This window comes from Trichoderma asperellum, chromosome 2 (assembly GCF_020647865.1).
Source record: "Trichoderma asperellum chromosome 2, complete sequence".
NCBI lineage: Eukaryota > Fungi > Ascomycota > Sordariomycetes > Hypocreales > Hypocreaceae > Trichoderma > Trichoderma asperellum.
The window spans coordinates 1,742,137-1,767,777 of NC_089416.1; the positions used below are offsets into that span (position 1 = coordinate 1,742,137).

Here is a 25,641-nt window from a genome sequence, read left to right on the forward strand (position 1 = left end):
CGCTGCTGCATTTTACTTACAATTGTACTTGCACCCAACTTCACATTACCTTCAGCTTCAGGTTTTGCCGATGCGCTACGCCGATCTCTTACATGAAGAGAGCCCGCCAATGCCGCCAAATTCGTCCCTGAAAATGCTCCACGCGAAGAGCGAAGTGATAGATGCGTCCATTGAATTGATAAAGCAACACTTTACTCGCTCCAGCAAACGCTGTATGACGCCCTAGAGAGTTGATGTTGGACTTTTCCTTTACATGGCTGCCTGCGAAACAGCCACTGACAAGTCTGCCGCCGCTGTATAGAGACTACCAGCCGGCCGATCCACGAGATATGAATAAGATTTCCCCCTCCCCTCCGCGAATCTACGTCTGGAACGATTCATTTCGACAATAACCAGCTCTTAAATGTTTTATTCGCCCCAAGCATATTCTGTTCTTTCTTTTTTTTTTCTTTTTTATTACCATGAACCTCGAAGTATACGCCGGAATCTCCCTCTACGACAGCGTGCGAATTGCATATTCACCCCGCTCACACCACGAATTTGCCTTCTATTTACCCAGTGGCCCAGCGTACGGGATCGAAATATTTCTTTTCTTTTTCTTTTCTTTTCTTTTTTTTCTTGTATCTCTACTTCTTTACAAATTCTTTTCGCTTGTTTTTCATTTCGCTATCTAAAATATTCTCTACACCCTTTATTTTTACCGCCTATGAAATTAACTGCAGCGGGGGAACACCGTGTTGGACTGGATATTATCACCATGGTCCTTGGATGCAGCAAATAGCGAACAGGCCGCTACAGGATACCTATGTGCTCGAGGCACCGCTACGTATTAAAACGCCGCAACGCCTGCGGTTATAGGACGCAATTATAGAATAGCTTTTAGGTGAAAAATCACGAGGTAATTGGAGCTCTGAACACGATAGACGGATGCGCTTGATGGTAGGAAGCTAATTGCGAAGACGTATGATGGAAGGGAAACCAAGGAAAGGGAATAAATACGATGGTTAACAATCGTTCATCGATGTATTGAGAGTGTGGTGAGCCTCTATGCATTTTCTACTTTCCACATGTTTGTTTTCTAGACAATTTTCACCTAACATGTCCTCTAGGGAGATGTTAAGGAACATTGGAAATGGTAAGAGTGAGGCAGCTGAAGGAACCTTTATTTCCATGGCTCTTTCTCTGACCTTTTGACTCAGAGGGAACGGCGTCGAATCCGACCGACGGAGTGATGATGGGATTTGTTTGCGGGCTTAATCATGGGAAGATGGGTTGGGTTATTCATGTGGGCTTGGTCATGAAAATGCAAAGGCAAATGGGGGCGAAGAGGACGGTACTGTGTATGGAAAAGAGGCTATGCAATGTGAATGGAATTCAACACTGGCGCAATTCAAGCACACGGGAAGCTGAACAGAGTGTATTTTTTGTGAAAAAGGAGAAACAATATGACGAGATGAACTGCTCAGATTTAATTCGTTCAACATTGGTCGGGGAGTCATTCCCGAGGTTGCACTGCTAATGCAGAGATAGCAGCAGCTAGTCTATCCAACGCAACCGTGGCAGCACCTTGATCCCAACATCTCGCAACACATTTCACCTTTCCATGCGAAAGTGCGTCGCAAATATGGCCATCCTAATCAATCCTATATGCACCGTACTGTAATTTCAATTTCGTAAGATAAGATTGAAAGTTTGAATCTACCAATCCGGAGAGAGTCGAAAGAAGGTATCCATACACCGAAACCGCACCATTGGCTATGAGGGAAGCCCATCAAATGCTCATGCATGGCGCATGCAACACAAGGAACAGGTTCTAGACAACCGAGCTGGACCTCTTAGGAGGCGCCATGTCATCGTGATACATGTACTGGATGTCTTGTGCAGCACTTGACTGCTACATCAGCTATATGCACGCGTCCCCAACAAATTCGCAGCCTGAGGCTGGCCAGCGTCTTCACCATCTATATAAACGAGAGATGAGCACAACCGAGAGCTTTGCAAATTTTCATCCTGTACAACGTCAATAATTCATTCGTTCATTCATTCATTCAGTAGCTAATTGGGCATTCAGCAGAATATGAAACCGCGAACAAACTTGCGTCGGTGCCGTGATTGTAACACCAGTTCCCATCAAGGCATCGCCTCAAGTTTGGTCCGCAGTTTCATACATTGCTGAATGCCCAATTGGCTACTGAATGAATATCTACCTACTACATACGAATCTTGCAAGTGCAATTTCTTTGCACCAAATTGGTTAGTTTATTCATCGCCCACCACAGTAGGATCACTTGGCTAATTTTGACCGTCTCAGCAGATCTAGCTCCTCTATAACAAGAGAAGAGTAGGATGTACTGGCTGAAATCAACATGACTATATTCTCAACTGTGCACTATTTTAATACAACTGGATTCTTGTCAAGGCTGAATACTTTTTCAAAATGCGGCCATCATAACACCATCCCAGCCCTCTCTTTACTCCTACACGACGCGCCATTGAGCGCGGAGTTTAAGCGTCGGTGCCTCAAAGATCTTGTCAAGGCAGAGAGATGAGGCAAAGTTGCTATAACAGAGAGTCGCAGGCTATGGTCTAATTATGTACTACTGGTTTTGGTTGTTTACATAGAGAGAGTATCAGTATCAAGACATTTGTATCAATTGAATCGAGGGCTGTGAGAAATGGTTTGCAATACTATCTGTGTGAGCATGTATGTAATCTTTTGTCAAGCACAAAACAAGGTGCAAAATGTATGGTTACCAAATACTGCAGAACCCTTAAAATGCTCCATTCCGATTAAGCCAACCTCACAAACTGTTCGGAGTAGCAAATCAATGCCCTGCCAAACAGGCAATGCGCTCGCTGGATGCGCTAAGCCGGGGCTGCTCTCGGCTTTAGCCAGCCCGCAGCCCTTTGACGGAACCGTTCCGGATATGGAGACGCGGGGAAGAGCGGGGGTTTTGTCGACTATCGACGGGAGTAGGGGAGACACAAAAAACGGCTCATTAGAGCCTCAGCCATAGCTGCAGCGTTACAGGCATATTTTTGTCATATAGTCTTCAATGCCCTCCAAAATCCGACAGAAACCGCCGGATTCGGGGCGGAATCGGAACCGGAACCCCCAGGCGTGGCGCAAAGCTCCAGACAAGCTCTTTTTTTGGGTGCTTTGCCATTTGCGCAAAAGCAGAGAGACATTGTCATCAGATGGGAAAAATATGCCGACCTTGCGTGAGCGTGTATGTTCGGCGGTGGTGGTGTTCTAGTATTTTAGCTTTTTTCTTTTATGTAATTCGTTCCTGATATAAATGATACTTCGACTCAATTCTTCACACTTCCTCCTCCGTTGTTCAGAAAGCTAAGCTGTCTCGGTGAATTGATTGAAGCGCTTTAACCCAACAGATCAGATACTGAACACACAGACGCATTGTTCCATCATGCCTGCTACCGTGTTCGCCACGAAGGAGCTGTACAAGTACCAGAATGGATTCGATAACCACCTAGAGTATGTTTCTCCTGCCTGGCGAACTAGCATCATTCGTCGTGAAGCTCCATCCCAGCAACTGAAAGACTAACACCACACAATATCTCCAGATCCGAAGCCGTCCAAGGCGCCCTCCCCATCGCCCAAAACTCACCCCAAAAGCCCCCCTACGGCCTCTACGCAGAGAAGCTCTCCGGAACCGCCTTCACAGCCCCCCGCCACGAGAACAAGCAGACGTGGCTGTATCGCATCCTGCCCTCGTGCGCCCACCCGCCGTACCAGCCCTCCGCCGAGCCGTCGCGCGCCGAGCAAGAGGGCGCCGACACCTCCAAGCTTCGCTACATCCCCAACCAGCTGCGGTGGGACCCCTTCGACCACAATGAGGCGCGCGACCTGGACTTTGTGTCCGGCATGAGACTCGTGGCCGGCGCCGGCGATGCCACGCTCAAGCAGGGGCTGGGCATGCTCGTCTACGCCGCCGGCAAGAGCATGGACGCCAGCGCGGCCTTCTACTCGGCCGACGGCGACCTCCTGATTGTCCCCCAGGAGGGCGACCTCAACATCCGCACCGAGTTCGGCTGGCTGCTGGTGCGGCCCATGGAGATTGCCGTCATCCCCCGCGGCGTCAAGTACCAGGTGCAGCTCGTCTCCGGCCCGGCCAGAGGCTACGCGCTGGAGCTCTACCAGGGCCACTTCGTCCTCCCGGAGCTGGGCCCCATCGGCTCCAACGGCCTGGCCAACGCGCGCGACTTCCAGGCGCCCGTGGCTCACTTCAGCGAGGACTGTGGCGCCACGGCCTCCGAGGGCAGCAGCTCCTTCACCGTCACCGTCAAGATGAATAACGCGCTCTTCGAGACTCGCCAGGCCCACACGCCCTTTGACGTCGTCGCCTGGCAGGGCAACTACTACCCCTACAAGTACGACCTGGGCCGCTTCAACACCATCGGCACCATCTCGTACGACCACCCGGACCCGTCCATCTTCACGGTGCTCTCGGCGCCGTCGCCCATTGCGGGGACCGCCGTGGCCGACTTCGTCATCTTCCCGCCGCGCTGGCTGGTCGGCGAGGACACCTTCCGCCCTCCCTGGTACCACCGCAACACCATGAGCGAGTTCATGGGCCTCATCTGCGGCGGCTACGACGCCAAGCGTGGCGGCGCCGGCGGCTTCGTGCCCGGCGGCGCTAGCTTGCACAACGTCATGAGCGGCCACGGCCCGGATGCCGAGAGCTACGAGGGCGCGCGCAACGCCCAGCTGGCGCCGGTCAAGGTTGGCGCCGGCAGCTGTGCCTTCATGTTCGAGAGCAGCCTCATGGTTGGTGTCACTGACTGGGGGCTGCGGACGTGCAAGAAGGTCCAGGAGGGCTATAGCGAGGAGAGCTGGGGAGGTGTCAAGGCGCACTGGGCGAAGCCGGCCGATAAGGAGGTGAGAAGCCACCTCGCTAACTAGAAAGGCGAAAAGAAGAAAATAAAATAAAGCGAAGAGAAAAGAAGAAAAAAAAAGGATAGCGGGAAAAGAGGAGAAACGAAGGAACGATGTCGCTCTCTCCTGAGAAATATTATAACCTGTAACTGGCACGTGTGAGATGGATGATGAGCAATGCTGTCTAATTTTTATTTGGGTTTTTTTTGTAGGATATTAGCGATCACTAGAATGAGACAAACTGAAATATCAAAAGTTGTATAATGAGTCATCTTCTTATTGCATGACAACTTCCATCTTACACACTGCATGTAAAGAAAGCCCACAGAGCGCATTCAAACCAGGCAAGACATACACACCAGCTCAACATCTCAAAAGACAAACTTGAGCATTGACAACGCCCCGTCTACATGCAGCTTTCTAACATGAGACCTAAACATAACAAACCGCCGGCCCCCCTAATTAATATCGATCCGAAATTCATCTTCCAACGCCAATACGCTACAGCTCCTCCAAATCTTACACATCACCTTCGCCATAATATCAACACCCCCCTCTAAACAACATCTCAGCGTGAGACGTCTTTCTTTTTCCTCTTTATCCTCTAATCATCCTTCTCCCTCTCCTCCTTCTCTTCTTCCTCTCCATCCTCCTCCATAGCCCAATCCTTCCATCCTTCACCCCGCAGCCAGCTAATGCCCTTGCGCCACTGACCCTCTCGGATAGCCCTGGCATCTCGTTCATACACCACACCCGAAATCATCAACGCAAGGACAAACACCCAGACATCGCCACCCTTCATCGCTTTCCACCAGCGACGCTTCACGCCGACCTTCCACAGGCTGTCGACGCTAGCACGGGCAGAGTACAAGAAGACACTGCGGCCATGGCGGCGCTCCACCCAAGCCCACATTCCCGCGAAGAAGCCGCCGAGGAAGATACGCTGAGTCGCAAGAACATGGCGAGGAAGATACTGTTGGAAAAAGCAGAGTGATGCCCAGGCCGTGGAAATAGCTCCGGTAGCAAAGGTAGAGAGGCGCAGAACCTGAGATATCATACGCTGAATGGTGGAGAAGGGGAAGTGGTACAGGTTCCGGAACTTGGGGACGATGGTTAAAGCGGAGTAGAAAATGAGGAAGAAGCGAGTCATTGTCGGGAAGGAGTTGAGCCAGAAGGTCAGGTATGTTCGCAAGCAAGATGGGTCAGTCGGGTGAAGAGTTGCGCAGGAGAGAGACGTGATGAGTGGATGAGCCTGTGAACTCAGTGGTGATACGCCAGCAAGTGAAGGTGGAAGGACTTCTTTGTTGGGGAATAAGATGGGAGATACGTTAGGTCTATAGACGTTAGTCCAGTGTGACACAGATAAAAAGGAACAAGACTCCACATACGGCCAGTTGAGTCGAGCCATCTCTGCAATATTCTCCAAAATCTGAGAAGGGTTTGGCCATTTGAGGGCCGTAGGATAGTTTTCTGGCCGCGGAGGCAGATACGTAGCGGAATGTTTGAAGATCCAATCTCCAAAGGACTAGCAATGGAAAGGTTAGTAACAAGGCAAACCTTGATCAGAGCCTGCCAGAGTTGAGGGGAAACATACAGTTGGGAAACAATCAGGATCAAAGACAGCAGCATGGAGCAGCTGTCCAAAGGCAAATGGCTGCAGCATCCAGCTGCCAAACCACCACGGCCGCTCGCGATTCTTCCCATTCTTGATACCCCATATCATGCCTTCCTTCTCACAGACGTTCCAGCCAAACTCCAGAGCGCGGAACATGGCATAGATACCGATGCTGACACGCATCTGGGACGATGGATAAGCGCCGAGAGCCAGACCCGCAAGCGAGGCTCCAATGGCCGGCGCAAATGGCGACGTCAGCGTTGCCGTCGTTCGTGGGTTGCGCAGCCGGAAGGGCTCAGCCTGCGGATCCAAGAGATGGGCGCGGAGCCTAGTCAGGAAGCGGAAAAGAACGCGGTAGAGGAACAAGATTGTCGACAGCGAGAGGGACAGCCTCAGAGCTGGAGATTTGTAAAATGGCTTCTTCTGGCCACTGCCGCCTGGTCTGGGAATTTGGTCCGTCAGTCAGTACTGCTGTTTGTAATTCACTATTTCAATCTGCTTGCCAGCAAAGAACCTACTCCTTGTTCCCAAGCCTCCTCATGATAGCGTCCCATGCCTTCATGCCTATCCAGGTCGCCGTGAACACGCGCAGCGAATGTCGCACGGCTTTGGCATTGTAGTCGTCGCCTCCCTTCCTCGGCTGTAGCGCCTTCTCCACGCTGCTTGGACTGGGCGTTGCGCGACGGAGCGCCCGCGACTTGGAGAGGACGTATTTGTGCAGGGCCGCATATTCGCGTGGCGAGATGGTATATCGCAGGGCATTGCGCAGAATGGGATCTGGCCCGGCGGAGGAGCCGGTGGCCGACGCGACAGCCTTTCCGCCAGGAGACGGCGGCAATGGTAATGGTGATGCCATTGGGATGGAGAACGTCGACGTCGTAGCAGCTTGGATGTCGTAGCCGTTGAGGCCTGGCAGCAGCTGAAGCTCGGGAGCTGACGCCGGGTCTATGGCGAGATCTCTGGAGGCAAATTACATCCGTATAGATGCCCTTTGTCACGAGCCTGTGGCGCAACCGGCAAAAAAGAGATGTTGCTGCCCAAGGGCGCGATGCAAAGGGGGAGCGGAGCAGCCGCGCGTAATCTCTGGTTCCCTGTTTCTTGCGCTGTTCGTCAGGCGTATCTCCAGAGACAGCCCAGGATGAGGCTCTCACCAAGCCAGGTGCTCGTCTCGAGATGGACAGAAGGCTACAGAAGCCGCCAGTGCATGTACTGGAGCAAATGCAATGCTGGGGGAGGCACCAGCAAGAGCCTCGGCAGCGCGGCAACATGTGGACGTCACAGTGTACCTGCCCCAGGTACCGCTACATTCCTAGTGGTGGGGTTCCCCATTATTTGATGACTTGACGACTGCTGCGCTTGTAAGACCGCCAAATTCTCACAAGCGGTCTGCGACAGTCCCTCTATGGCGCCAGCACTTATTAGGAGCCATTCGATTGTGCATTGAAATTTACTTGTTTTCTCAAAGCTAATAGGTGCACTTGTTGCATCACCAACCTTACTCTATATCGAAAACACGACGCGCTCAGCAGCACTTGCAGGAGCCGCGGAGATGAATACTGCATTTAGGGATAATATTCATGCGCTTCTCGCTGCCAGTCAATACGCCCAACTCCATCCACCTGGCATACATACGGCTACCTACCTAGTAGTAGCTAGGGAGCTTGACGTCCCCTCGGGTATATCTGATCAATCCGTCACGCATTTGTCTCCATCAGGGATTAAGAGGCTATATCTGATATGTCCTCATCTGTCTAACTACCTATTATAAACTATCTGTTACCGCAGTCACGATATGAGCCTAACCACCACCCTTTTAGTCCACTCCATCCAGCCCTTTGCTCCTTTTACAACCATTCGAGTCGGCTTCTCGGATCCTCAACAGCGCAGTATGCATTCCGCATTACCTAGCCACTTCCTTGAGAGGTAGCTGCTTTTTTAATCATCAACATTCGTCATATGCCTCTAATTAGAGGCAACCTTTTGTTTTCTTTTTAATGCCAATATCCCATTTCGCCCATTCCTTTCCCATTCCTGCACTCCCAGCCAAACCTTTCCCACCATACTTATTTTCCTCCCACAAGACGGTTCAAAAGGGGCGCCTCTAATATATGACCACCTTTGGAGAGGCAACTTCGCTCGAGATCCACCCCCAAACTTTGCAGACATAGACTCATCAGCTTGGAGCACTCTGAGTATGCTTGTACGCTCCGCGTTTTCATAGAAAACGCATCTGTACCACCAAACACGATGTGCTCCCGTATGTGCCAAGCGCTCGCTCCAAGTGCAAGTGTTGCTGTTTCTCCCAATCTTCTCCTCCATAACCGACCTAATAAAGGCAGCTTTTTCCACAAAAACAAAAATAACCTGTCGGTGATCTTAATGTTGCAATAAAAGCACCAATGCACGCCAATTTTCAAAACAGAAGGAGAAAAGGAGTTTAGCGCCATTTGCAATGCAAAAGGCTAAACCCAATAACTTTTTTTTAAGAGCTATAACGCCAAATGCTCAATAAGATTCGTCAACTCGTCGAGAGAGATGTGGTTAGTCATCAAACTAAACCGACGAGATCATTATGGATACTCGGGAATGTTGGATATGGGACCACTCTGGAGGCCAACCAGGGGAACCCATTTGCGAGCCAAGGTAGGTCCATCCGGATTGCCATATGGTAGCAGCTCTTCCTGCCATCCTAGTGCAGTCCACCAGCCAAGGTCCCTTGGTTCGGGGCTACAGAGGCCCTGTCGGATTGATTCTGATTCGGGAGCTTGTCCGGACAAGACGGCATCCAAGACTCGGCGGCGGCGCAATTCACGCTCCTCAACAGCAGTCTTAATAATGCGATAGCGAGATTCGGCATTTGCCCAGCCGTTAACGTTACCGGACCCAGAGGATTCCAGGATCCTCTTTAGTTGGCGAAATGGGATTTCCAAGAGGACTCTGGACAAAATTGAAAACGATATTGGCTGAGCGGCGCGAGTAGCCTTGGGAGTGTTTGCGTCCGCCAAGTTCTTGCCTTCTGAGAAGGATAAATCACCAAACTGGATACCGTTAATCTTCTGAGGGCGACGTCCCTTTCCTAGTTGTACGTGGGGGCCTTCGGTATGTGCTAAGGGTATCTCTATGTCGGCAGAAGAGCCCTTGGTCAACGGCGGTGGGTTGATTGGCAGCCTGCTGTAAGGTGCAAGTTCCACAGTTTCAGTATCAAAATTGAAGTGAGAGGGGAAATTGTGAACAATAAACGTGACAATGGCACTGAGAAGGATCGGGGATCCAGTCTCGTACTTGTAGACGTCATGAGAGCCCTTGTCTTGATATCCGTCCAGCGCAAATTCCAATACTGTTTCCAAAGTCTCCCAAGTTAGGAGATGGGTAGCAATCTCACAGCCGCGTCGAACAACTGAGGGCCAAGCGAGTAAATGGCCGGCAGCGGCGTACGAGATGGCAAAACCAATCTGCTCATTGATTGATCCAGCGGCAATCACGTCATTTGATTCCATACCCACGCGTTGAGGAGGAGGCGGAGGAGCTTGGAACCGTGGTAGTCCGTAGAGACGCTGAACAGCCATGTAAAAAGAATCCGAGCGGATCCATTTGCTGCTGGTTTCGATGAGAAGGGTTTGGAGAGATCTGTCGTTGGGAGACGATTGGAAAGCTTGATTCTGCAGGAGATTGAAAAGATAGGGGCTGCGGGCGAATATAAGTTTATGGCCAGGGATCCGTACTGGCGCAGCCCTATCGTCGGTGTACCGAAGCTCCAGAGTACAATCAGCAAACTCGGGTGAGGCAAATTGTTGCTGCAGGTAGCCCAAAATTCCATCAGCATCGTCGGCCTGTGCCATGTGAGGGGGTAGGCCGTGATTGGGCATCATCTGGGAAAAGTCTGCGGGCCTGAACGCTCGCCCTTGTTGGTTTTGAGCTTGAGGCTCGTCACCTGGCCCAGTAGTAGCGCCGTTAGGTAAAGCTGCAGGACGATACTGATTATACATGCCAGCTTCTTCAGCGTGGGCCGAAGACTGGGAGTCATGGAAGCTAAGCGGCGTTGACTGCCCCATAGCATTGCCGTACTGGTGGTACGAATCCATGGGCGCATAGGTAATCGGTCGGCCATAGCCGTCAAAGTTGGCAACAGGCATCATGTCTGTCATGTACGGCACCATTGGTGGGAATCCACTTCCAGTGTGAGGGATCATGGGGTGTGGGCGTCCGTCAGGCATGGGCATTCCAGGAGGTGGAACAATCCCCCAGAGTGAGGTGGAGCCGGCGAGGAGCTTTGAGAATCGTGGTAGACCCCGAAGTGAATACTGCCGTTACTTGGGTGAGCTTGATGCATATGAAGCGGCGCATTTGGTAAAGGATGCCTAGGACCTCGAGATAAGTCCCCGTTCGCCGCGATGCCCATCGGAGGGTGGGCCGGTTGGAATGGTGGCGGCATCTGGTACCGAGTTGGCGATACCGGCAGAGGGGGCTGAGAGGAAACAAGTTTCACAGGGGGATATTGGGCTATGGAGTGCATCACGATCAGCTTTCAAGCTCAATAAGCTTGCATACAACAAGAATAAAGCTTACCTAGGTTGTGCCTAGCTTCGCCCTGGGATGTGGCCATCGCTGGATCGTGAGGCTGGACCTGCAGCTCAGAAGAGGTATCTTTAGCAGCTGGAGGAGCAGGAGCTCCTAGATTGGGTGGCTGCACGGCGTAGGTCGTCGAAAGTCTGTCCTGGCCAGCAGCGTGGTCTGCAGCGGCGCCGGGTTTGCTGACAGCAGCAGAAATAACTTCCTTGGACGTATCGATAGCTATAACTCTAATATTAGCCGACGAGTCTTTGCTAAGCGTACTAAAGACAGAGCGAGCAGGCAGATGATATGCCATGATGCAGTCTTCTTTTCATTCTCATCCATGAAGTAGTATTCATGCGGACAACTTACCCTCGGCGCCCTGGGAGCTTAGATCCGTCTGGGTGGCAGATTTCCACTCTGGGCTGCTGCTGTCTGGCAGCGACTCGCTGGCATGAATCGAGTTTGCAATCAGGGTAGGCGAAGCAGATTGGTTCGCGTCGTTCGATTGCACCCCAAGAGTGCCGTTGCGAGGACTGTCCTCTGGCTTGACATTGTTGATCGAGGGCAGGGCAGTCGCGGGAGCTGCTGCTGCTGCCGCTGCTGCTGCGGCCGCAGCTTGGCGTTTGACATAGGGCAGAGGAATCGCAGGCGTCACGGGCTTGGGCATCGGCTTGCTGGACACAACCGCAGGCCTGCGAGACTTGGCTGCTTTGCTGGACGGGGCCATGGTGGCGGTCGATGGGCCAGCACGTCGAGTCTGTTGATGGATCGCAGGGCGAGGCGAAAGTGGGCTGAGAGCCTGGAGCCTCGTTCTAAAATCCGCAGGTCGGCGAGGGGCAGGGTCGGCCCTGGATTTCCAATCGCCCGCGCGCCAGACCTGGAAGACAAATCTGGAGGCTTCGGCAAAGAGGCATGAGTCCCGTCATGGGAGACTGTGCTGGTCAATGCCAGAAATCGTCGCCGTGGGCGAGAGGCAGAGGCAGCGCTGGCGTCAGTGGCAGTGGATGTGAGAAAGAAGGCAGCTGAAAGAGGAGGTTGTTGGACCGCCCACTAAGGCCTTGCAGTGATGACACTAAATCGGACATGCGTCAAAGGCACTGAATTTTTTTTTCTCCCTCCCCGCAGAGGCTGCACCTCATGCCTCGCACCTGCCGCTACGACCAAGACTGAGACAGCCGCTGCTAAGCATCTGAACGCGGGTGAATTTCGGGTTCAACCTGCACGCTGTTTGATATTACAAGGTATATGCAGTATTACTGTGTATTTACAGGTTGCTTCTTTTCGTTGTGAATCGGTGGATAGTATGCATGTTGCGGAGAAGGCAGGCTAAGGCGCAAAACATCGGCAATGAATCACCTAGGGCCAAGGTAGTAATATGTTGCGTACTAATCTGATCCAGTAGAGATCATGGTGCCTAAGCAAGGACTAGTCACATTCCCTCTAGGTATGGAGTCGATGCGATGCATGCCTGCCTTGCTTTAGGTGATGGTAGATCATCCCATAAATGATAACTGGTCGGATATAGGCAAATATGGCCTCATCCTCGCCTGCAGTTCAGCGACTGATGCTGTTGTTGCTGAACATCCTGGGGTGGAGAGTAGAATTGTGAGATAGAGTCACAAGTTTCATTACAACAAAAGCGTTTGCAACCTGAAAAAAACTAAATTCAATTACTACTAAACCTTGCCAATCGCAACCCAAAACGCCGTTCTTTAAACTACCGATTGCGGCCTCATGTATTACCTGTATAACCTGCGTTGTGTCCACGCTGAATTGCGGATGATTCTTCTGATGTTCCAAGTATCCAAACCCTTGATTATTACGCCAAGGTTTCATTGCCATTCACCAGTCTCGCAATGAGCACGTAAATGAATATCGCTGCACCGGCAACCAGTAACTTGTTCCGATAGAGCCAGCCTCGCCCGGCGTCACGCTGCTGGACGACAGCATCTACCACAGCCTGGGCTTGGTTGCCACTTGATCCGGCAATGCCCAACTGTGGTCCGCAAGAGGAACCATTGTCGCCGTCAGGTTTTGCGCCAGTGGCTGCGTCTATCTTGTTCTTCCTCATCCACTCCCAATTCTCAAGGTCCACCTCCGGCCACTCTGAGCGGAACTTTGCGCCTCCGTCACCAGCCTTGACGTTGCCCTTTGTAGCAAAATTTCCCTTTGCTTGTGAGCCGCCACCAGTAGAATTCCACCATCGCGATCGTGAAGCAAGGAATTTCCGTTCGGCGCTGGATGTTGAGACGGAGCCGGTGGTCATCTCGTCACTGGTCATGAACGATAAAAGGCCGATCAAGATGGTGGAGACTTCCCATGCTGGATTAAAGGATTTTGGGTGGAAGTCGGATATAGAAAGACAAAGTCTGGTCGACGGCTGGAATCGCCCCGATGGGGTATGCATACGAATCGCAGGAGGCGCAAACGGATAGTTCGGAGGGAAGATGAGCGTTCCCCAGTACTGTCCTCCGTGGTAGGGAGTGTCTTCAGGGCCGGTAATTACATAATGCCATCTGCGCTTCATTGTCAGAATCGGTTCGGAATCCGCAAAAATGGGTGACGACGTACTCGAGGATGTTAGATTCGGAAGGATGAGCGGTGATATAAGGAGGGGGGTTCTCGGAAATAGACTTGTATTCTCGCGTTAACTAGCCACTACTGTTAGCATAAATTATTTAATCTTGATTCTTAGCCTGAGACAAATACACACCCGCTTTTGCGCAGCTTTGCTGGCCATGGTCGCAGTTGGGAGAACAGAGAAGGATAGTGTGGCTAAAGTTCGACAGTAAAGAGCGTTCTGAAGCGATCGCGTGCGCAAGTCTCCGTGGAACGAATCAGACTGCTATAGAAAAAGAAAGAATAGAAAGAGTCGGAGATAAAAAGTCTAGTAATGAATACAGCGACGCCTGCGAGAAAAAAAAGGGTTGGTGTTGATGGAATTAAGTGGTACTAGATTAACGAGGACACGGACAATTACGACGGATACGGATGATGATGAAACAAGGTTTAGGCCGAATGACTCCAGCCTGGCGCTCGGGGGGTTTCGCCTCACTGGAAAGAAGAGCGCTGGCGGCTACGAAGTACTTGTAATACTTGTACGTACTAGGTAGTGTGCTGTAGTGCGTGTACACGCCTCTCAGCCACATCCTAAAGCGTAGAAAGTACTTGCAACTAATGTGGCTGTGTTCAGGTGTTCAAGGTTGCGCCACATGTTCGAGCTCGGTTGCGCAAGGATGACCCTCCCGAACCAAGCCAGGCTAGCCAAGGTCAAATCTTCCGATTCCAATTGCATGCGCTGACTTTATCGAGCGAATCGGCAGATTCGAGGCGCTGAACAATGGCGCCAACCTCAGAATCTTCTGGGCGGCCGGTAAGCATTGGATGGAACAGGCTGGCAAAGGACGGCGGCTGACAGCTTCTCGAGTCCGCGAATCACTTTAATAAACTGCACGAAGACACCGAGGACGTACTCCGCGATGCCAGAGCGAGCCCGGAGTTTCAAAGCGCCGAGGATGAGGCCAAGGAGCAGAGAATAGCTCAATTGGTACTGCCGAACCTTGTCTACAGAAGTAATACCATTCTCGACTGACCGTGCTTCAAGATGGTGGACCAAATGTCAATGCCAATGACCGTCAACGAGGTTTCGGTCACAGGGGCTAAGAACATTCGACGGGGCTTTCTCGATCCTATACTGAATCCCTTACTGAGTGATAGCCAAGACCCCCCGTATACCGTTGGCGAGGTGTTGTCGAGGCTACAGGTAGCCACTGGGAAGCTCAGTGGACTGCGTAAGAATGACGAGCGGGGCATCATCTTGAAAACAACTGCTGATAGAGACAACCAGAAATCTTGAGAGAGCCTCCACAAGTCTACTTGTCTCAATCGAGCCAGGTCGATGCTTCGACAAGCCCTACTGATGTAGACATCTCTATCGGACTACGCGAGTTACCCCGGTTCAAGCTGCAAACAGGCACGGACGTTGGAAATGGCGAGGGATCTGCATACGGTTCTCTGCTATGGCGGAACATGTTTGGCGGAGCTGAAATGCTCACGCTCAATGCGAAGGCTGGTACTCGTACACGTTCCGCTTACAGTGCAAACCTAAGTGCTCCCGTGCTCAGCAACCCAGACATGCGCATTTCAGTCGAGGCACTGTCTTCAGCCGTGGAAAAGCCCTGGGCATCGCATGAAGAAGTCTTGAAAGGAGGGACGGTGCGCTTTTCGTGGCTTAACCGCCAACGAGATACACACTCTGTCGAATATTCAGGATCATGGCGACAGATTACCGGTCTTGCGGCTGACGCTAGTCCTACTATTAGACAAGATGCTGGCGATACAATCAAGAGCGCCATCAAGCACGTGTTCTACAGGGAGAGACGTGACAACCCTCAGCTCCCGCAGAGCGGCTATATGGTGCGAACAGGTTTAGAATTGGCCGGCGTCGGGCCTCTAGGTGGTGATGTTGCCTTCTCCAAGAGCGATTTAGAAGTTAGTGGCGCTGTCCCTATTCCTCTCCCCGGAGTTAAAGGACCCTCGGGAATCTCTTTTGGAGCAGGCTTTAGAACGGGCCTGCTCTACCCATTGCCTCTCGGATACAACTTTGGTGGCAAAGCTTTACCTAGCCGCCTCAACGACCGTTTCTTGCTCGGAGGGCCAACGGACATTCGCAGCTTTAAGCTTGGTGGGCTAGGACCGCATGATGGCCGGGACGCAGTGGGTGGAGATGTGTTCGCTGCTGGCAGCGTCAACATGCTCTTTCCCTTACCCTACAAGGGACCCGATTCTGGTCTCCGATTTCAGCTCTTTGCCAATGGAGGTCGCCTGATTGCTCTGAAGAGCAAGCTAAAGTCTCAAGACACATCCGAAGGGCTAAGTGGCGGAATGGTTCGTAATGGCGTTTTTAATGCTGTTGGAGAGCTATTCAACGGCCCCCCGAGTTTCGCAGCTGGTGTTGGGCTTGTGTATGCCCACCCCGTGGCGAGATTTGAACTCAACTTTGGCTTGCCGGTAATAGTCAGAAGGGGAGAGCTCGTCACAAAAGGGGTGCAGCTAGGAGTAGGCATCAACTTTTTGTAAGGCGCAGCGCTTGGCAATCAAAAAGTTACGATAGACATGTATGTAGTAAAGGCGGTTGAGGTGACTGGTTGTTCAGAATATCAACCGCTGATGAAATATATATCCCACTTATCTGTTTTCAATATCCCACTAAGTAAAATGGTAACTCAAGATTATAACTAGCCAACTTTTTTTTTTTCAATAACGTAATTTACCATTGTTAGATTATTCTCGGCGTAAATTCTTCATCTTTTGCAAGAATACCTATATCAAATCGCGAGTTACTCACGAATATGAAGCAGATATCTTCGGGTGGCAAGCCACAAGGTGATTAGTCAAATGTAGGGTATGGGAGCATATCAGCCAACCGGTGAATCTTCTCCTTGCTTATTCGTATTTATGATGACTATACCCTTTAGCAACGTTTATCCACCGTAGACAGGTAGACAGATTGCCATTGGCCACACAATTACTTGGCCGTTCAGCTCTAGACTTGGGCTGTGACTCAGTCCTCTTCAGCAAGGGGCCAGCGGCATTCAAGGGGGGCTTGAGTTAGTAGCATGCAGGCATATCGCCAGTTGGATTAATTGTTCCATCAAATAATACAGCCAAAGGAAGAAAATGATGACAAGTATTGATGGTTATCGAGTTCTACTCTGGTAGTTATGCGTTGTCTGAAATTAATACTATGAAACAACAGTCTTACACGTCAAATGTCGGTGGAGTATGGAGTCGTACTAACCATTTGGCATTCCTGATTGAGATGCGGAGCGGACAATGTACCTGCGGAAGAAGCTTGCGGGAAAATTGTTTCCCACTTTGGTGATCTGGGTGCATGGTTGGCTGTGATAGTAGCTAGGGAGATGGGGAGATATGAAAAGGGGCTCGCGGGCTGATTGATAAACGCGGCGGTATAGAAAGTACTTACGCCAGGCATACATGGACTGCGTAGAGGTATAGATGTCAGGTACCTACATAGCCTATTAGGGAGTTTATTTTGCGATCTGATGCTGGGTGAGAGGGGGTATTGAGACGACATGAGGCAGCTGCCTTACTCCTTTGCCATTGCCCACTAGGGGCTGTCTTGTATTATCAAGCTGATAGGCAACGGCTAGATGCCTACGCATCCTTCGGTATGTGGGACGAAACGGAAATTCGTAATTACAATAATAGCCAAAATCAGCAGCTGAGATTGGTTCTCATGGCGATTAAAATCGGCTGCTTAACCTACTTCGTTTAGAGTATACCGTACATGGAGGACCTATTTCAAGGGGAGAATGTATTTTCTTTTTTTGTCGTTTCGTTTCTAATTACTCCTCTTGGGCGTATAGATAATGGCATGAATGATAATGACGACAAGATCTTCAATCAAGGATTACGATATACGGAGTTCTTTCATTAAAGTTCCGACCGATATTAACGCCCCAGACCCTTGGACGCAATACCGGAGTCACTAATTATGTGTAGCCAGCGGACTTGCATTTATTGCGGAGTGCAAAAGCTAGCACGGCCTACGTTTGCCCTCTTGATTTAAATCACATCACATATCGGGGTCTTATCCGGGTCCGTCAGCTCGATCCGCACCCCGAAACAAGGTTCGGGGCCACTGAGACGGCAGCGAATAATAGATGGAGATTAAATAAGAAGCATAAGTCAGCAGCGTATGAGTACTAGCAGTAGCAGTAGCAGCTTTAGTGCCGGGAATAAACGCCTCAAGGGAGGGTAATCTTGCAAGAGGGTTGAAAAGCATTTGATGCAAATATAGTACGTACAGGCCAGGACTTGTATGGAGTGGTTGTATTTTGGAATCAGCGATGAGGATCGATACGCTAATCTTGGCGGGTAGACGGTTCCAGGGGGTGAATGAAGCCTGGGACAAGCACTCGATCAATGCTCCGTATTTCACTTCTCATGTTCTAGGGATTAGGAGGGCTTGGCGATGATTTTGCTTGTAACTCTACTTGCAGAAGTAGTAATAAAGGAGGCTACCTAGGTTAGTAGGCATGCGGGGTGCAAAAAACACCGCCGATTAACACTATAAAATTGTAAGTGATAGGCGGCGGTGTTTTTTGCTTCCCCTTTGGTAGGCAAAGAGTCAGTGGTCACCACCAACATGCATCTGGAAGGATTCAAAAGCTTCCTTGGGTGCAAACTCCTCCTTGTTGTCAGTACACCGCTCTGTAGGTGAATGTTTGTATACGGGATTCCATGATGCTCAAAGCACTCCATAGCCACCCTGTGCGCTGCGCTGGTCCCGTGTCTGTATGCGCAAGTATGTGATCTGTAACAACTACCTGTGGCGCGGCTCCGTACTCGTACTTTGCACATCTCCTGTGGCGGGGTGTCGGGTTGTTGCAACAGCCCGACAGCGCCCGGGGCGACGAGGCGTTGCGGGCTGAATAGATGTGCCAGGCCAGCCAATCGTGGTTGAGATTGGCTCGTGGGTCCCTGTCGGCCGAATGAATCCGTCCGCTGTATTGGTCTATTGTGCTCAGTGAACGACGCAAATACGCGTATAGCTGGAGCCAGTGGCTGGCGATACGATGGCCCAAAAGCATCAAGATGAGCGGTATGGCAAGCAGCGCTGCGGTACGAGTACGGGGTTACTAGCTGACTGCTACGTAGCAATTGTACCGTATCCGGTGGATAGCATCAATGATGTGTGCGTCTTTGATCCTCAGGGACAGAGCATCGTTGACGTGTAGCCCCTTGGAGGCTGGAGGGCGTAATAGGTATCATATCATGAGCACATCGGACAAATCGCTCGTGTGCACGCGAGATCGTGATCTTGGTCGCCCGGAATGCAACCGCACCGAGCGATCACGCAGCCTGAGTTTAACATGACATGCTCGTAACGCCCGCATGCGCAGGAAATTCTCCTACAATGGCAAACAAAGTGGCCCCTTCGATACGCGTATAGAAGGCCAGCTCTAACCAGGTACGGAGTACTCCGAGGTGGCCCCCTAACTCGTAGCGGACTGGCCTCGTTTTTTTATGTGCTCAATGTTCTCAGAAACATGCGCAGTGGCGATGGAAAGGGCTGCAGCGCCTGTGGAGGGACGGACCGCCCAGCTTTTTGGCGCGCTGCAGTGGACGCTACAGCGAGGGAGGCCCCCCCCCCAAATTACTACCCAAATTAAGGCTTGGTTCTTCTGCGTGAGGTCCTACGCGGGTGGAGTTTTGCGGACTCACTACGGAGAACAGGGCAGCCCTTTTGGTCGTTGGCGGACGAAATGGGGCTGGAATTTCACGGGTCGGACTGCACCCGGAGTGCGGATTTCGTGACCCTGCTGGACTCAAGGGCCTAATCCAACAAAAGGAAGCTAAAATCCTCTTTCCTCCTCCTGCACCTGGGCTCTCTACGCTCAGCTTCATTCTTGGAGTTGGCCCTTTTCTTCGTCTATCCTTCTTTTAATTCTTGTGCCAGTCAATCTTTTGTAATCGGCGTGTCATACAGCGAGGCGTGGTCTAAGACATCAGCTCTGTCTTGGTGTCTTCCAGAAACATTCGGCAATCGCCACTGTAAGACACACATCAAAGCATCGAGAACCACAGGCAGACAGGGGAGAAAAAATAGTCGTCAATTCGGTTGCGAACGCTTTGACACTGCGCACGCGAGGTTCAGCCACAGCCTACAGCCATGGCGACGCCCAGCAGCGCCCACTCCGACGCCACGGCTAAGGACCAGGGCGCCATTGTTGGCGGCTTGCCCAAGACACCGGTCCACGACGATACGACGGAGACTTACAACGAAAAGGAAAGCGGATCGCCTTCGCGCACGCTCGAGGCCGACGGCGATGAGGACGAGGTCTATGTGGATGACTCCAAGGAGATGCGGCGAAGGGCCTCCGTGGTCCAGGCTCTAGCCCGCTCGTACTCGCGCGCATCTGGAGCTGCTGGCGACAACCCTTTCCTCGCCGGCCCAGATTCACCCCTCAACCCGGCTTCTGAGAACTTCAGCGGCAAGGAATGGGCCAAGGCCATTGTCGAGCTCGTCTCGCAGGATGGCGGCTCATTCCGCTCTGCCGGCGTCTGCTTCCAGAATCTCAACGTCCACGGGTTTGGCGAATCCACAGACTACCAGAAGGATGTCACAAACGTCTGGCTTTCGCTTGCCGGCTGGGCAGGCGGCCTCATCTCTTCCAACAAGCAGCGCATCGACATCTTGCGTCAGTTTGACGGAATTGTCCGCAAGGGCGAGATGTTGGTTGTGCTTGGCCCGCCGGGATCTGGTTGTTCGACTTTCTTGAAAACTATTGCTGGAGAGATGAACGGCATCTATGTTGATGACGACTCTTACTTCAATTATCAAGGTAAATATTCCTCTCTCGTCATCTAGTGGTTGTGGAAGGTTGTGAATGAGATGTGTGAAGTCAGTGGCTGGATAAAGGGCAGACTGGATTTCCTGTCAGACCCTTAATCTGCAAACTAACTCCACGGCAAAGGCTGTGGCTTGAGACAGCAAAGAATTAATGTGCTACAATGACATTCATCATGCTAACAGTATACGCGTACAGGTATTTCTGCCAAAGAAATGCACAGCCACCACCGTGGTGAAGCCATTTACACCGCCGAGGTCGATGTCCACTTTCCTCAGCTGAGCGTTGGTGATACCCTCACTTTCGCTGCTCGAGCCAGACAACCCAAACAGCTTCCTCAAGGCCTCAGCAGGAATGACTTCGCCGCCCACCTGCGAGATGTCGTCATGGCCATGTTTGGTATTTCTCACACTGTCAATACTCGCGTTGGTAACGAGTACATCAGAGGAGTTTCGGGTGGTGAGCGCAAGCGTGTGACCATCTCCGAAGCTGCCCTGTCTGGCGCTCCCCTGCAATGCTGGGATAACTCGACCCGTGGTCTCGACTCTGCCAACGCTGTCGAGTTCTGCAAGACCCTGCGATTACAAACCGAGCTCTTCCACAGTACTGCCTGCGTCTCCATCTACCAAGCTCCCCAGAGCGCCTACGACATGTTCGACAAGGCCGTTGTGCTATACGAGGGTCGCCAGATCTTCTTTGGTCGGGGCGACGAGGCCAAGCAGTATTTCATCGACCTTGGATTCGAGTGCCCTGCTCGTCAGACCACCCCCGATTTCCTTACCTCGATGACTTCTCCAATTGAGCGTATTGTTCGTCCCGGCTTTGAGGGCAAGGCGCCCCGAACCCCTGACGAGTTTGCCGCCGCTTGGAAGAACAGTGCCCAATACAAGGCACTGCAGGCTGAGATTGAGGAGTACAAGCAAACTCACCCAATCAATGGTCCTGATGCCGATGCCTTCCGTGCCTCGCGTCAAGCCCAGCAAGCCAAGGGCCAGCGCGCAAAGTCTCCTTACACCTTGTCATATGGCCAGCAGATTCAACTTTGTCTCTGGCGCGGCTGGAAGCGCCTGACGGGAGATCCAAGTTTAACCATCGGCTCTCTCATCGGTCAGTTCTCCATGTCTCTCATCATCGGTAGTGTGTACTATAACCTTTCGGAGGACGCCTCCAGCTTCTTCCAACGAGGATCTCTACTCTTCTTTGCTTGCCTGATGAACGCCTTCGCTAGTGCTCTCGAAGTATGTCATTCTATTTATCCGCATTGATTCAGTTCTATCTCTTGTACTAACGTTGAAACTAGATTCTGACTCTGTACGCCCAACGACCCATTGTTGAAAAGCACGCTCGATATGCCTTGTACCACCCATCGGCAGAGGCTATTTCGTCTATGCTCTGTGATCTGCCTTATAAAGTGGCTAATGCAATCATATTCAACATCACGCTCTACTTCATGACTAATTTGCGAAGAGAACCGGGTCCTTTCTTCTTCTTCCTGCTCATCTCATTCTCCAACGTCTTGGTCATGTCGATGATTTTCCGAACGATCGCATCCGCCTCCCGAACCCTCTTCCAGGCTCTGGTCCCCGCCGCTATCTTGATTCTCTCTTTGGTTATCTTTACTGGATTCGTCTTGCCAACCCGGTATATGCTAGGCTGGTGCCGCTGGATTGGCTACATTGATCCTCTGAGCTATGCGTTCGAGGCACTGGTTGTCAACGAATTTCACAACCGTGAATTCGAATGTGTTGACTTCATTCCTTCCAAAAACTTCCCTGAATACTCCAATGTCAGCTCTGCCAATCAGGTTTGCAGCTCCGTCGGCGCCGTGTCTGGCCAGCTCTATGTCAGTGGTGACGCCTATGTTGGATCGGCTTTTCAATACGAGTGGGGTCACCGATGGCGAAACTTTGGCATTGTCATTGCCTTCACCATCTTCTTCCTCTTCACTTACATGGTTTCTGCCGAGCTTGTTTCTGAGAAGAAGTCTAAGGGAGAGGTTTTGATGTACCGACGCGGTCACAAGCCCACGGCTGCTGTCCACGCCGAGAAGAAGGCTCAGGATCCCGAGGCTGCGATGGCTAACATTGGCCCTATCCTGACATCTGAGCGAACAAAGGAAGGTATGCTCCAACGACAAACCTCTGTCTTCCAGTGGCATGATGTCTGTTACGAGGTCAAGATCAAGAGCGAAACACGCCGTATTCTGGATAATGTCGATGGCTGGGTCAAGCCTGGTACTCTGACCGCCCTGATGGGTGTTTCGGGTGCTGGAAAGACCACTCTTCTGGACTGCTTGGCTGATCGTACTTCTATGGGTGTTATTACTGGTGAAATGCTTGTTGATGGAAGGCCCCGTGATGCTTCTTTCCAACGCAAGACTGGCTATGTTCAACAGCAAGACTTGCACCTGCAAACAACCACTGTTCGCGAGGCCCTCAACTTTTCCGCTCTGCTTCGACAGCCTGCCCACGTTCCTCGAGAAGAGAAGCTCGCCTACGTTAACGAAGTCATTAAGCTCCTGGATATGCAGGAGTACGCCGACGCCGTCGTTGGTGTTCCTGGCGAAGGTCTCAACGTCGAGCAGCGTAAGCGTCTCACTATTGGTGTCGAGCTGGCTGCTAAACCTCCTCTGTTGCTCTTCGTCGACGAACCCACTTCTGGTCTTGACTCTCAAACCTCTTGGGCTATTCTGGATCTTCTCGAGAAGCTGACCAAGGCTGGCCAGGCTGTTCTTTGCACCATCCACCAGCCTTCTGCTATGCTCTTCCAACGGTTCGATCGTCTTCTCTTCTTGGCCAAGGGCGGCAAGACCGTCTACTTTGGTGATATTGGCGAAAACTCACAGACATTGACAAGCTATTTCGAGAGGAATGGTGGTCACGCTTGCCCACCTGAAGCCAACCCTGCTGAATGGATGCTTGAAGTCATTGGCGCTGCCCCTGGATCCCACACTGACATCAACTGGTTCCAAACTTGGCGAGACAGCCCCGAGTACCAAGCCGTCCAGACCGAACTCGAGAACATTAAGCGAGAGAAGTCTGCAGAGGTCAGCGTAATCGAAGACGATCCTACCAAGTTCAATGAATTCGCCGCACCCTTCATGGTCCAGTTGAAGGAGAACCTGTTCCGTGTTTTCCAGCAATACTGGCGATCTCCCATCTACATCTACTCCAAGGCTGCTCTTTGCACCTTGGTTGCGCTCTTCATTGGTTTCATCTTCTACAAGGCTCCCAACACTCAACAGGGTCTCCAGAACCAGATGTTTTCCATCTTCCAGCTCTTTACTATTTTCGGCCAGCTTATCCAACAATCTATGCCTCAGTTTGTCATTCAGCGATCTCTATACGAAGTTCGCGAACGACCATCAAAGGTTTATTCATGGAAGGTTTTCATGCTCTCTCAGATCTTTGTCGAACTGCCTTGGAACAGCTTGATGGCCGTCATCATGTACTTCTGCTGGTACTACCCTGTCGGCCTGTATCGCAACGCCGAGCCCACTGGTGAGGTTTCTGAGCGCGGTGCTCTGATGTTCCTCTTCATCCTCAGCTTCCTCATCTTCAGCGGTACCTTCTCAACCTTTATTATTGCTGGATTTGAGACGGCTGAGGCTGGTGCAAACATTGCCAACTTGATGTTCACTCTTTGCTTGATCTTCTGTGGTGTCCTTGCTACTTCATCCTCTCTGCCTCGCTTCTGGATTTTCATGGTAAGCTGCCTCCACCCTTTTATATATATAAAGTTTGTTTTACTAACGCACTTTGTAGTACCGAGTCTCACCATTTAGTTATCTGGTCAATGGCATGTTATCGGTTGGTGTTGCAAACACTGTGGTCAACTGTGCCGACAACGAGTTTGTCAGGATCCAACCCCCTTCGGGTGAAACCTGTGGCAAGTACCTTGCTACATTTGTCAACGCCACTGGAGGCAATCTCATCAACCCTGACTCTACGACTGAGTGTATTTACTGCTCTATTTCCGAGACCAACACTTACTTGGCTGGTATTGGCAGCCACTACTCCGAGCGATGGAGGAATTTTGGCCTGATCTGGGTGTACATTGTTTTCAACATTTTCGCTGCGTTGGGCGTCTACTGGCTAGCTCGCATGCCTAAGAAGTCGCTCAAGAAGACTAAGAAGGAGTAAAGCTTCCTTGAGAAGGAAAAAAAAAGGCTTCTACACCTTCATCTTCTCCCCTCTCTTTCTAAACAAGAAAAAGTTTTTCACCATCATATTTTAACTTTATCTTACTTGTGTGGGGTTTAGACATTATACACACGGAGTTATTATTTTGATTTGACATGCGTTGAAGATGCGAATGTGGCGATTGTTACGAATGACTTGTGCAAGACAACAAGTCGTGTGATGTGCTGATGGAGAAATGCGTTGTTTTCTCTTGGGTTATTTGGCATTTGGCATATTGCATATATATACCTGCTGATGCACTGGATATTTGGTTTATTTTATAGATGGCATTTATTCTCATGTTTAAAATGTGGGACCCGTGGATCTATAGTCATCCTTGAACGGTTTAATAGATATAACTTCTTTAGAGAGCACTTTGCATGAACTTGCCTATGCTGCTACTACATTAATTTTTTTCTATTTCTTTTGATGGTGATTTATTGGTGCTTGATGCTTGAAAGTGTGCATTGGGAACCCTTTATGATATTAAGTTCTAGTTTAGAATAAGATGAATGATATATGACAGTTGTGCGGCTGCCAGCTATCAATTTCCTCGCAAAAGCCTTTTATTTTTAGCAGTGTGATGCTGCGGTTTTCATCTTCTATTAGACTACTCTTGTAATGACGCTTCTGCTCTTTAGCTCAGTCAGCGGCATGATGGTTGTCATTGCGCTTCAGCAGAACACGAGAGCCGGCTTGCTCCTGAGCGCTGACAAACTTCATATAGATGATGGGTTTTGGTCTCTATTGAGCCGGTTGTTCCTTCAGCTTCTCTCTGCGTTTTTGCACGCTGTATCTAGTTGTGGTGAGCTACGAGCTGAGAGTCTCAGCGACGAGATTTTAGTTTCATGACGCTTTTGGCTGTTGGTGTTTTTACGGCGCTCGGGGCGGTTGCTGTGGACTCTTCGAGCTGGAAGATTGCTACGATGTTGAGTTTTGGTTGGGGGGTGGGTGTGTGGGGGGGTTTGCGCAGATTGTATCTGCTGGTCTATTAGCCGTTAATTTGAGCTCATATGA

At 51.0% G+C, this 25,641-nt stretch overlaps 7 protein-coding genes across 7 annotated transcripts; 3 read left to right on the forward strand and 4 right to left on the reverse strand.

Annotated features, from left to right (window-relative positions):
• The first annotated feature begins 2,076 nt into the window (after positions 1–2,076).
• Positions 2,077–5,168, forward strand: TrAFT101_002891 (uncharacterized protein). Its single transcript, XM_024909523.2, has 3 exons — positions 2,077–2,253; positions 2,315–3,496; positions 3,586–5,168. Exons 2-3 carry the CDS (start codon positions 3,429–3,431, stop codon positions 4,922–4,924), a joined length of 1,407 nt encoding a protein of 468 aa, XP_024764007.1. The 5' UTR covers positions 2,077–2,253; positions 2,315–3,428; the 3' UTR covers positions 4,925–5,168.
• Positions 5,078–7,729, reverse strand: TrAFT101_002892 (uncharacterized protein). Its single transcript, XM_024903469.2, has 4 exons — positions 7,031–7,729; positions 6,492–6,954; positions 6,286–6,422; positions 5,078–6,231 (listed from the first exon to the last, which is right to left on the reverse strand). Exons 1-4 carry the CDS (start codon positions 7,366–7,368, stop codon positions 5,502–5,504), a joined length of 1,668 nt encoding a protein of 555 aa, XP_024764008.1. The 5' UTR covers positions 7,369–7,729; the 3' UTR covers positions 5,078–5,501.
• A 1,353-nt stretch (positions 7,730–9,082) lies between these two features.
• TrAFT101_002893 (uncharacterized protein) lies at positions 9,083–10,669 on the reverse strand (the record flags this gene model as incomplete). Its single annotated transcript, XM_066126729.1, has 1 exon — positions 9,083–10,669. One exon carries the CDS (start codon positions 10,667–10,669, stop codon positions 9,083–9,085), a length of 1,587 nt encoding a protein of 528 aa, XP_065982836.1.
• A 29-nt stretch (positions 10,670–10,698) lies between these two features.
• TrAFT101_002894 (uncharacterized protein) lies at positions 10,699–11,793 on the reverse strand (the record flags this gene model as incomplete). Its single annotated transcript, XM_066126730.1, has 3 exons — positions 10,699–11,012; positions 11,079–11,303; positions 11,436–11,793. The coding sequence occupies 3 exons, from the start codon at positions 11,791–11,793 to the stop codon at positions 10,699–10,701; spliced, it is 897 nt and encodes a 298-aa protein (XP_065982837.1).
• Positions 11,794–12,710: 917 nt separating this feature from the next.
• Positions 12,711–14,096, reverse strand: TrAFT101_002895 (uncharacterized protein). Its single transcript, XM_024910915.2, has 3 exons — positions 13,780–14,096; positions 13,638–13,717; positions 12,711–13,582 (listed from the first exon to the last, which is right to left on the reverse strand). Exons 1-3 carry the CDS (start codon positions 13,804–13,806, stop codon positions 12,886–12,888), a joined length of 804 nt encoding a protein of 267 aa, XP_024764010.2. The 5' UTR covers positions 13,807–14,096; the 3' UTR covers positions 12,711–12,885.
• A 231-nt stretch (positions 14,097–14,327) lies between these two features.
• Positions 14,328–16,311, forward strand: TrAFT101_002896 (uncharacterized protein). Its single transcript, XM_024907627.2, has 4 exons — positions 14,328–14,439; positions 14,494–14,613; positions 14,671–14,857; positions 14,914–16,311. The coding sequence occupies exons 1-4, from the start codon at positions 14,407–14,409 to the stop codon at positions 16,143–16,145; spliced, it is 1,572 nt and encodes a 523-aa protein (XP_024764011.1). The 5' UTR covers positions 14,328–14,406; the 3' UTR covers positions 16,146–16,311.
• Positions 16,312–19,358: 3,047 nt separating this feature from the next.
• Positions 19,359–25,042, forward strand: ZRA1_2 (ZEB2-regulated ABC transporter 1). Its single transcript, XM_024907628.2, has 4 exons — positions 19,359–20,437; positions 20,642–21,681; positions 21,744–24,149; positions 24,208–25,042. Exons 1-4 carry the CDS (start codon positions 19,765–19,767, stop codon positions 24,583–24,585), a joined length of 4,497 nt encoding a protein of 1,498 aa, XP_024764012.2. The 5' UTR covers positions 19,359–19,764; the 3' UTR covers positions 24,586–25,042.
• The last annotated feature ends 599 nt before the right edge of the window (positions 25,043–25,641 follow it).

What these genes read in the sequence shown, in the direction of transcription:
- TrAFT101_002891 (XM_024909523.2), top strand. Translation starts at nt 3,429, where the DNA reads ATGCCTGCTACCGTGTTCGCCACGAAGGAGCTGTACAAGTACCAGAAT. An exon ending in GGATTCGATAACCACCTAGA is followed by an intron (nt 3,497 to 3,585) that starts GTATGTTTCTCC and finishes CAATATCTCCAG; the next exon opens with ATCCGAAGCCGTCCAAGGCG.
- TrAFT101_002892 (XM_024903469.2), bottom strand. Translation starts at nt 7,368, where the DNA reads ATGGCATCACCATTACCATTGCCGCCGTCTCCTGGCGGAAAGGCTGTC. An exon ending in AGGAGGCTTGGGAACAAGGA is followed by an intron (nt 6,955 to 7,030) that starts GTAGGTTCTTTG and finishes CCAAATTCCCAG; the next exon opens with ACCAGGCGGCAGTGGCCAGA. An exon ending in ATCCTGATTGTTTCCCAACT is followed by an intron (nt 6,423 to 6,491) that starts GTATGTTTCCCC and finishes TTCCATTGCTAG; the next exon opens with TCCTTTGGAGATTGGATCTT.
- TrAFT101_002895 (XM_024910915.2), bottom strand. Translation starts at nt 13,806, where the DNA reads ATGGCCAGCAAAGCTGCGCAAAAGCGG. An exon ending in GCAAAGCTGCGCAAAAGCGG is followed by an intron (nt 13,718 to 13,779) that starts GTGTGTATTTGT and finishes AGTAGTGGCTAG; the next exon opens with TTAACGCGAGAATACAAGTC. An exon ending in TCCGAATCTAACATCCTCGA is followed by an intron (nt 13,583 to 13,637) that starts GTACGTCGTCAC and finishes AATGAAGCGCAG; the next exon opens with ATGGCATTATGTAATTACCG.
- ZRA1_2 (XM_024907628.2), top strand. Translation starts at nt 19,765, where the DNA reads ATGGCGACGCCCAGCAGCGCCCACTCCGACGCCACGGCTAAGGACCAG. An exon ending in CCTTCGCTAGTGCTCTCGAA is followed by an intron (nt 21,682 to 21,743) that starts GTATGTCATTCT and finishes CGTTGAAACTAG; the next exon opens with ATTCTGACTCTGTACGCCCA. An exon ending in CTCGCTTCTGGATTTTCATG is followed by an intron (nt 24,150 to 24,207) that starts GTAAGCTGCCTC and finishes CGCACTTTGTAG; the next exon opens with TACCGAGTCTCACCATTTAG.
- TrAFT101_002896 (XM_024907627.2), top strand. Translation starts at nt 14,407, where the DNA reads ATGGCGCCAACCTCAGAATCTTCTGGGCGGCCG. An exon ending in AGCAGAGAATAGCTCAATTG is followed by an intron (nt 14,614 to 14,670) that starts GTACTGCCGAAC and finishes CCGTGCTTCAAG; the next exon opens with ATGGTGGACCAAATGTCAAT. An exon ending in TGGGAAGCTCAGTGGACTGC is followed by an intron (nt 14,858 to 14,913) that starts GTAAGAATGACG and finishes AGAGACAACCAG; the next exon opens with AAATCTTGAGAGAGCCTCCA.